Source organism: Pseudochaenichthys georgianus, unplaced genomic scaffold (genome assembly GCF_902827115.2).
Source record: "Pseudochaenichthys georgianus unplaced genomic scaffold, fPseGeo1.2 scaffold_1621_arrow_ctg1, whole genome shotgun sequence".
NCBI lineage: Eukaryota > Metazoa > Chordata > Actinopteri > Perciformes > Channichthyidae > Pseudochaenichthys > Pseudochaenichthys georgianus.
Genome location: NW_027262439.1, coordinates 1 through 10,189, shown reverse-complemented (window position 1 = coordinate 10,189; position 10,189 = coordinate 1). Strand labels below are relative to the sequence as shown.

Here is a 10,189-nt window from a genome sequence, read left to right as displayed (position 1 = left end):
CCCTGAGCCCAATAGAGATTGCCCTGAAAAATGCATGCGGACGAAATGGCACGAAGGGTTTGGTCGAACGAATGCCTCCTCATCCGGAAGCTGACCGAGCAGACCCGAGCAGCAGTCGAGAGGAGCCGAGCGCATCCGCGAAGCACACGTCAGAGTTCCCGTTAGCCGGCAAATCTAAATATCTTCGGTCAAAATAATTTCCCTTTTAGAGCAATACCGCTTCAGTTGCGCCACTTATGTGACAGACAAGAAGAGTCAACTCTAATGTCTAACACTTAATGTGGAGAAAAAGATGTCCTGGATGGGTTGATTGTGCGTTGATCTGTTGGTAATGCCTCGGGGTTCCGGTGGGCATGTAAACAAATGCATAATGCTACGCTATACTTTGTGGCCTCATCCAGTTGCACAGCGACACTTGTTGTGTAGTTGTCTTTTAATAAGCAGGTAGTCTATCATTAGCTAGAACTAGCTGGATCTGATCGATGTGGACATAAACGCGAGTGAAGTCTAATCTGACGGGAGAGAAAGAGATCAGCTGCTGCTGACGAGTCGAGACTCGACACGCAGCTCTGCATGATCACATGCAGCGGTGAGCGGAACAAAACACACACTTCAGGTTATCACACCTAGTTATTTTAATTACCTCTCAAACTACTGTAACTAGTTATAGATATGTTTAGTTTTACTGTCGGGTCACTCATTACTAGATCCGCGAGCTGCATGATACTGGCATAATAGATTGCCCGATCGGGCAACCAGCAGGTGAGGCTTCATTGCCCGGGCTAAATACTAGATGGCCCCGGGCCATCGGGCAGTCCTTAATGTCGAGCCCAGTGACAATCCAGTGAGCCAGTGAGCTGGTTATTCTCTCAGACGTGGACTTACTTATCCTGGCCCTGAAACCAGTCATCTGGTTGAGTGTGGGTTGGGTCAGGGTGTGGTTCCTTGCACTCGGAGTCGGGCTAACGTCCACGCTAGCTGCTACATGCTTTGCATTTAGGTGATACTTTAGGCTTGATGAGCTGCGGTGATATGCAAATTCTTTTTGGCATAATTTGCACACCACCGTGCTCTTATCAACGCTTCCATCCGTCCGTTTGTTAAAACAAAATGTCCCATCCACGGGGCCGACCAAAGCGGTCTCATCAGCTTGTTCGTTCATGTTTGACTATTGTTCACCGTGGTTTGTTGTTGTTTGAAGTCCCACGCTGAAGTCATGAACGTTAGTTGGTGCTCCAGTATAATCGGTACGCCTGAAACTCATCCAGTGAGAAACGTTCCGCTGTGCAAAAATAAGTGCGATTAAAGTGCGATTAAAATGCGTTAAAAAATTGTACGCGTTAATTTTTGTGTAATTCATTTATCTTAATTAACGCGTTAAAGTCCCGGCCCTACTTTAAACATGACTTAAACACTTGATCAGGATCAAAGCCTCAGAGCTGCAGCTGCAAGGTGAACACAGCTGGAGCAGAACAAGTGTTGGAATGCGTCCATCAGCAGGTTCATGATATCACTGCCCGTCTAACACACCGTCTGACTCTCATCACCTCTGACTCAGTCTCCTCAACGTGTTGCTGACATAATGCTTCATCCAGTCTGTGGCGCTGAGAGTGCTGCACGGCCAGACACGGCTCAGCTGACTCAGATCAGGAGATATGTGATACATTATGAAGTGATGTGAATGATAATAGAACAAGGGGCGGGGTCTGCGTAGAGAGAAGGGGCGTAGAGAAAAGGGGCGGGTCCTGCATAGAGGGGCAGTGGCGTGCGTTGTCGCTTGCCGGCGGGCGTGTCTGAAGCTAGACCAACAGCCAATCACCTGAATCTCCCGCCCCAGACTCACAAGCAGCGGTTTGATTGGCTAGAGCTTGTATTGGCATATGATTCGATTGACTGACGCTTCCGTCAAAGCTTCAAAAGTTGAACATTGCTCTACTTTTGCAGCGAGCACCGCGAGAAAAGCTACACTTTGCTCCCACAATGCAGTTCGGCGAAGCCTGACGTCACCCCATTCAAAGTGAATGGGCAGAAGCGTTGAAGCTTCAACGCACGCCGCCGTGTGGACGGGCCGTCACTGGATGGCTCTCACCTGTATACAGATCACACTCACCTGCTTTTTCCCAATCTGACACTTCCTGTTTCTGTGTTTCAGTGAAACATGGACCTACACCTGGCCAGAGAGAGAGGGGGGCGAGAGAGAGAGGGGGGCGAGAGAGGGGGGCGAGAGAGAGAGGGGGGCGAGAGAGAGGGGGAAGAGAGAGAGGTGCGAGAGAAAGAGGTGCGAGAGAGAGAGGGGGGAGAGAAAGAGGTGCAAGAGAGAGAGGGGGGAGAGAAAGAGGGGCGAGAGAATGAGGTGCGAGAGAGAGAGGGGCGAGAGAGAGGGGGGGGAGAGAAAAAGGTGCGAGAGAGAGAGGGGGGAGAGAAAGAGGGGCGAGAGAGAGAGGGGGAGGGGGAGAGAGAGAGAGATGCGAGAGAGAGAGGGGGGAGAGAGAGATGGGAGAGAGAGAGAGGGGGAGAGCGAGAGGGGGGAGAGACAGGGGTGCGAGAGAGAGAGGGGGGAGAGAAAGAGGTGCGAGAGAGAGAGGGGGGGAGAGAGAGAGGGGCGAGAGAGACAGGGGAGAGAGAGAGGGGGGAGAGAGAGAGGGGGGAGAGACAGGGGTGCGAGAGAGAGGGGGGGAGAGAAAGAGGTGCGAGAGAGAGAGGGGTGAGAGAGAGAGAGGGGCGAGAGAGACAGGGGAGAGAGAAAGAGGGGGGAGAGAGAGAGGGGGGAGAGACAGGGGTGCGAGAGAGAGAGGGGGGAGAGAAAGAGGTGCGAGAGAGAGAGGGGGGAGAGGGAGAGAGAGAGGTGCGAGAGAGAGAGGGGGGAGAGGGAGAGAGAGAGGGGCGAGAGAGACAGGTGCGAGAGAGACAGGGGAGAGAGAGAGAGGGGCTGAAGAGGAAACATGAAGACGAAGAAGCATCATCCAATGAGAAGCTGGTAGATACAAACTCTTTATTCATCAGGTGATTGATCAGCGATTTGAAATGATGCGATTATCAAATCACAAAGCCTGCGATTTTTTTAAACATCCATTTACAATTTTATTTTATTTTTTAACATTTTTTTATTGTGTGTCAGTCATCCACACCAATCAGAAGTGCTGTGCTCCACATGTACCAGCCATTGTTAACCAATCAGAAGTGGCCCATGATAGCAAGTGATAGACAGATTGATCCAATCAGCTGCCAAGTATCTCTGAAAGTGCCTTTCCTCTCCAAATGGCTTCCAGACGGTTTCTGGGTCAGTCAGTGAAGCCATCACGTGTTCTACATCACGTGTTCGACATCACGTGTTCTACATCACGTGTTCGACATCACGTGTTATACATCACGTGTTCGACATCACGTGTTCTACATCACGTGTTCTACATCACGTGTTCTACATCACGTGTTCGACATCACGTGTTCTACATCACGTGTTCGACATCACGTGTTCGACATCACGTGTTCGACATCACGTGTTCGACATCACGTGTTCGACATCACGTGTTCGACATCACGTGTTCGACATCACGTGTTCTACATCACGTGTTCTACATCACGTGTTCGACATCAGGGTGAACCTCAAACTGAAGCTTGACTTTAAAGCAACGGGAGTTTCGTGTAAGTTTAGTTCTTTCACTCGTAGCTCGGCTGCTGGAGACGGGAGCACGTTGATGCGACCTTCCCAGCCGGAGTTATGACCGCATTTTACAATAAACTTCCGTTGGGTCCCTTAAAAATAAATATCGCAATTCGAATCGCAATATTTGTCAGAAAAATCGCAATTAGATTTTTTTCTCCCAAAATCGTGCAGCCCTATCTCTCAGGTGATTGATCCGTTCTCTCTTCAGGGGATTGATCCGTTCTCTCTCCGCAGGGGATTGATCACAGTGTGAAAGTGGCTCGTCACTACAACAGCTTGCAGGAAGTCGGTCTCGCGGCTCGGAGTCGAAGCAGGATTTTCTTCATGAGGAATTTTAACAACTGGCTGAAGAGCATCCTGATTGGTAACTCAATTAAATAACTACTCAAGCCATCAATTAACACACCTTTAATCTATTTATAGACTAGAGAGTTCTAGCAGCTTACGCTTCATGGATAATGAGGTTAGAAACAGACCACCACAGTGAGTCGGCTGATTGGCTGTGTGCTTGATTGACAGGTGAGGTTCTGGAGCAGGTGCGGGGGGCGGGCTCTCAGCAGGTGAGTGTGTTGGATCTTGGCTGTGGGAAAGGTGGTGATCTGCTGAAGTGGAGGAGAGGAGGAATCAATCACCTGGTCTGTGCAGGTAACTGTCCCGCTGCATTCTGATTGGCTGCTCTTCCCCTTCTGACTCTCTGTCTTCATCAATTATTCGATCATGTTGATCCTCAGATATCGCAGCCGTCTCTGTGGATCAGTGCAAGAGTCGCTATGAAGACATGAAGAAGAAGAGCTACGCCAACGAGAAGGTCTACAGCGCGCAGTTCATCAGTGCAGACTGCACCAAGGTACAGGCCTGAGAATCACTCACCTTTCGGCGATTCATGTATATCTGCAATACAAATATGTTTGGGGTACGGGGGGGGGGGGGGGGACCCGGAGTAATCTGCGGCCGCGAGCCGTTATGTGCCGTCATGACACGCATGGTGTTCTTTATATATTACAATGCAGCGCGAGCCGTGTGCTCGAGCCCTCCTGCCCGTCGGCTCTGCTCCGCGAGGAGGGTCGAGCCTCAGCAGCCACATTCAGGGTGCGCTCGTTAATACTAACTGTGCGGTCCGGAGTCACTGCGGCACAGACTGACCGCTGGTGAGCAGCTGTTAGAACGGGCCGCTCAGGCGTTCAGAGCAGAGCTCCCTGTCGGAGCGCAGAGCGGGATGTGCACTGACAAGTGTTTCTGTCGCAATATTATCGTTGAGCGAGCTAGCATACATTGTCACTATCTGCTAACGTTAGCTTTAGCCTTCGTTTTCTAATAGTTCTTTTTTCATAGGCGATAAACGGAGGTGGTATAAGTATATATCTTGTACTTGAGTAAAAGTAGAAGTACTCAGATCTTGTACTTGATTAAAAGCAGAAATACTCAGATCTTATACTTGAGTAAAAGTAGAAGTACTCAGATCTTGTACTTGATTAAAAGTAGAAGTACTCAGGTCTTGTACTTGAGTAAAAGTAGAAATACCAGAGTGTAGGAAGGAATACTCTGTTAGTAAAAGTACTGCATTCAAAATGTTCCTCAAGTAAAAGTAGAAAGTATTCTCATCTAAATATAGTAAAGACAGTGAAAGTAGTCGTTGTGCAGATTGGTCCATTTCAGAATAATATATATGATGTGTTTTATAATGATTGATCATGAAAGTGTTCTCAGAGCTGGTGAAGGTGCAGCTAGTCTGAAGTACTTTGTAGACTGCAGGGTAGCTGGTGAAGGTGCAGCTAGTCTGAAGTACTTTGTAGACTGCGGGGTAGCTGGTGAAGGTGCAGCTAGTCTGAAGTACTTTGTAGACTGCGGGGTAGCTGGTGAAAGTGCAGCTAGTCTGAAGTACTTTGTAGACTGCAGGGTAGCTGGTGGAGGTGCAGCTAGTCTGAAGTACTTTGTAGACTGCAGGGTAGCTGGTGAAGGTGCAGCTAGTCTGAAGTACTTTGTAGACTGCAGGGTAGCTGGTGAAGGTGCAGCTAGTCTGAAGTACTTTGTAGACTGCAGGGTAGCTGGTGGAGGTGCAGCTAGTCTGAAGTACTTTGTAGACTGCAGGGTAGCTGGTGAAGGTGCAGCTAGTCTGAAGTACTTTGTAGACTGCAGGGTAGCTGGTGAAGGTGCAGCTAGTCTGAAGTACTTTGTAGACTGCAGGGTAGCTGGTGAAGGTGCAGCTAGTCTGAAGTACTTTGTAGACTGCAGGGTAGCTGGTGAAGGTGCAGCTAGTCTGAAGTACTTTGTAGACTGCAGGGTAGCTGGTGGAGGTGCAGCTAGTCTGAAGTACTTTGTAGACTGCAGGGTAGCTGGTGGAGGTGCAGCTAGTCTGAAGTACTTTGTAGACTGCAGGGTAGCTGGTGACGGTGCAGCTAGTCTGAAGTACTTTGTAGACTGCAGGGTAGCTGGTGAAGGTGCAGCTAGTCTGAAGTACTTTGTAGACTGCAGGGTAGCTGGTGAAGGTGCAGCTAGTCTGAAGTACTTTGTAGACTGCAGGGTAGCTGGTGGAGGTGCAGCTAGTCTGAAGTACTTTGTAGACTGCAGGGTAGCTGATGAAGGTGCAGCTAGTCTGAAGTACTTTGTAGACTGCAGGGTAGCTGGTGAAGGTGCAGCTAGTCTGAAGTACTTTGTAGACTGCAGGGTAGCTGATGAAGGTGCAGCTAGTCTGAAGTACTTTGTAGACTGCAGGGTAGCTGGTGGAGGTGCAGCTAGTCTGAAGTACTTTGTAGACTGCAGGGTAGCTGGTGAAGGTGCAGCTAGTCTGAAGTACTTTGTAGACTGCAGGGTAGCTGGTGGAGGTGCAGCTAGTCTGAAGTACTTTGTAGACTGCAGGGTAGCTGGTGAAGGTGCAGCTAGTCTGAAGTACTTTGTAGACTGCAGGGTAGCTGGTGAAGGTGCAGCTAGTCTGAAGTACTTTGTAGACTGCAGGGTAGCTGGTGAAGGTGCAGCTAGTCTGAAGTACTTTGTAGACTGCAGGGTAGCTGGTGGAGGTGCAGCTAGTCTGAAGTACTTTGTAGACTGCAGGGTAGCTGATGAAGGTGCAGCTAGTCTGAAGTACTTTGTAGACTGTAGGGTAGCTGGTGAAGGTGCAGCTAGTCTGAAGTACTTTGTAGACTGCAGGGTAGCTGATGAAGGTGCAGCTAGTCTGAAGTACTTTGTAGACTGCAGGGTAGCTGGTGGAGGTGCAGCTAGTCTGAAGTACTTTGTAGACTGCAGGGTAGCTGGTGAAGGTGCAGCTAGTCTGAAGTACTTTGTAGACTGCAGGGTAGCTGGTGGATTCACTCCAGGTGGAACTACAGTCTGATTCAACACTTGATTAGATTTCACATCATTCATCCAGATCTGTAAAGTAACTAAAGGTATTAATACATGTAGTGGAGGAGAAGTACACAGTGTACCTCTGAACTGTAGAGGAGAAGAAGAACAAAGTAGCAAAACATTGAAATACTTAAATAAAGTACAAGTATCTCAAAATTGGACCCAAGTATAGTACTTGAGTTTATGAATTTAGTTACTTTACACCAGATGCCATAAAGATAGAAAGACTCAGCCTGGCAGAGGCTTGGCAATAGATTTTCAAAATGCTCAACTACCAGAATGATAAACTCACTGCTGCACAATTAAAATAAATGCTTTTATATATTTCTATTAGATGTGACTCTTTGGCGTTTCTGTTCTTACTACCTGCTGCTCGAGTTGCTCTGACGGCTAACATCCTCTGTTCCTCACTTTAAAGCCGATATTCCGTGGGCTCGGGTCCTTGTCACCTTTTCCATACCTGATGAGTTTGCATCCCTGATAATACTTAGCAAGGAGGCCATAATGTGTTTGACTCATGGCTGAAGTTAAGTTTCTCCAGCTCTCCCCGGGTTAGGGGTAGAACCGCAGCACCTAGATCAGCTCACCAGGGTAGAACCGCGGCACCTAGATCAGCTCACCAAGGTAGAACCGCAGCACCTAGATCAGCTCACCAGGGTAGAACCGCAGCACCTAGATCAGCTCACCAGGGTAGAACCGCAGCACCTAGATCAGCTCACCAGGGTAGAACCGCAGCACCTAGATCAGCTCACCAGGGTAGAACCGCAGCACCTAGATCAGCTCACCAGGGTAGAACCGCAGCACCTAGATCAGCTCACCAGGGTAGAACCGCAGCACCTAGATGAGCTCACCAGGGTAGAACTGCAGCACCTAGATCAGCTCACCAGGGTAGAACCGCGGCACCTAGATCAGCTCACCAAGGTAGAACCGCGGCACCTAGATCAGCTCACCAGGGTAGAACCGCGGCACCTAGATCAGCTCACCAAGGTAGAACCGCAGCACCTAGATCAGCTCACCAGGGTAGAACCGCAGCACCTAGATCAGCTCACCAGGGTAGAACCGCAGCACCTAGATCAGCTCACTAGGGTAGAACCGCAGCACCTAGATCAGCTCACCAGGGTAGAACCGCAGCACCTAGATCAGCTCACCAGGGTAGAACCGCAGCACCTAGATCAGCTCACCAGGGTAGAACCGCAGCACCTAGATGAGCTCACCAGGGTAGAACTGCAGCACCTAGATCAGCTCACCAGGGTAGAACCGCGGCACCTAGATCAGCTCACCAAGGTAGAACCGCGGCACCTAGATCAGCTCACCAGGGTAGAACCGCGGCACCTAGATCAGCTCACCAAGGTAGAACCGCAGCACCTAGATCAGCTCACCAGGGTAGAACCGCAGCACCTAGATCAGCTCACCAGGGTAGAACCGCAGCACCTAGATGAGCTCACCAGGGTAGAACCGCGGCACCTAGATGAGCTCACCAAGGTAGAACCGCAGCACCTAGATGAGCTCACCAGGGTAGAACCGCAGCACCTAGATGAGCTCACCAGGGTTAGAACCGCAGCACCTAGATGAGCTCACCAAGGTAGAACCGCAGCACCTAGATCAGCTCACCAGGGTAGAACCGCAGCACCTAGATCAGCTCACCAAGGTAGAACTGCAGCACCTAGATGAGCTCACCAAGGTAGAACCGCAGCACCTAGATGAGCTCACCAGGGTAGAACCGCAGCACCTAGATCCGCTCACCAGGGTAGAACCGCAGCACCTAGATGAGCTCACCAGGGTAGAACCGCAGCACCTAGATGAGCTCACCAGGGTTAGAACCGCAGCACCTATATCTGCTCACCAAGGTAGAACCGCAGCACCTAGATGAGCTCACCAGGGTAGAACCGCAGCACCTAGATCAGCTCACCAGGGTAGAACCGCAGCACCTAGATCAGCTCACCAAGGTAGAACCGCGGCACCTAGATCAGCTCACCAAGGTAGAACCGCAGCACCTATATCTGCTCACCAAGGTAGAACTGCAGCACCTATATCTGCTCACCAGGGTAGAACCGCAGCACCTAGATGAGCTCACCAAGGTAGAACCGCAGCACCTAGATGAGCTCACCTGTGTGGAACCACAGCACCTATGATAGTCAGACTGCAGGATGTGTTTGTTATGATAGTCAGCTGTGTCCATAAAGTGGAAATTACCCTTACTCTGTGACTTGTTGCTATAGGTGGTTCTGTCGGAGAAGCTGGACGACCAGGCGCTGATGTTTGACATCTGCAGCTGTCAGTTTGTGTACCATTACTCGTTTGAGAGCGAGCAGAAGGCCGACATGATGCTGAGGAACGCCTGCGAGCGCCTGAAGCCCGGAGGCTTCTTCATCGGAACAACGCCAGACGCCTTTGAGCTGGTGTAAGAAACAGCGCTGAAGTCCACAGACTGATGATGGAGGAACCTGATCATACACCGACACGTAACACCATCTCTGTTTCTGCTCCACAGGAAACGTCTGGAGGCGTCCGACTCTCTGGCGTTTGGTAACGAAGTCTTTAATGTGTCCTTCCAGTCCAAAGGTTCTTACCCTCTGTTTGGATGTCAGTATCACTTCAGCCTGGAGGACGTGGTGAACGTTCCCGAGTCGCTGGTCTACTTCCCTCTGTTTGAACAGTGAGAGCTTTTCTAAATATTCAGGCTCCGTCTGAAACATAGTTAGAGGCTGATCAAACTGCATCTCTGTGTTTGTGTCAGCATGGCGAAGCGCTACAACATGCGTCTGGTTCTGAAGCAGAGGTTCTCGGAGTTCTTCGAGGAGAAGGTGAAGAAGGAGCAGCACCTCAGCCTGATGATGAAGATGGCGGCTCTGGAGGTAAATTAAACTCTGGAGGAATAACTGCTCTAAAGAAACACATACAGTGATCCGTTAAAATACACCTGTTGTACTTCCAGCCGTTTCCCTGTGAGGAAGGAGGTCGCCAGGCCACAGACAGCAGAGGAGAGTACTGCCATGCTAAAGAGCACTGCGGCAGCTCCAGACGTCCACTGGTGGGTCAACTTTAGAACCGGGTCCCACTCTGTAGAACAGGCCCCAAAATTAATGTTCCATATTATCGGTTTTCACAGTTGATATCTGTGTAAGTGTCTGTACCCAGTCTGTAGAGAGTGTGTGTGTGTGTGTGTGTGTGTGTGTGTGTGTG

The 10,189-nt window shown here is 50.0% G+C and overlaps 1 protein-coding gene across 1 annotated transcript; it reads left to right on the top strand.

Moving 5' to 3' along the window:
* The first annotated feature begins 2,348 nt into the window (after nucleotides 1–2,348).
* On the top strand, nucleotides 2,349–10,156 carry rnmt (RNA (guanine-7-) methyltransferase). The gene is made up of 9 exons (XM_071202197.1): nucleotides 2,349–2,353; nucleotides 2,803–2,977; nucleotides 3,899–4,028; nucleotides 4,184–4,309; nucleotides 4,396–4,511; nucleotides 9,226–9,407; nucleotides 9,498–9,662; nucleotides 9,744–9,861; nucleotides 9,942–10,156. Exons 1-9 carry the CDS (start codon nucleotides 2,349–2,351, stop codon nucleotides 10,050–10,052), a joined length of 1,128 nt encoding a protein of 375 aa, XP_071058298.1. The 3' UTR covers nucleotides 10,053–10,156.
* Nucleotides 10,157–10,189: the final 33 nt, after the last annotated feature.

Excerpts from the sequence above, each read along its gene's own strand:
- rnmt (XM_071202197.1), top strand. Across the intron at positions 4,029-4,183 it reads GCTGAAGAGCATCCTGATTG|GTGAGGTTCTGGAGCAGGTG; the intron begins GTAACTCAATTA and ends CTTGATTGACAG. Across the intron at positions 9,408-9,497 it reads CCAGACGCCTTTGAGCTGGT|GAAACGTCTGGAGGCGTCCG; the intron begins GTAAGAAACAGC and ends TCTGCTCCACAG.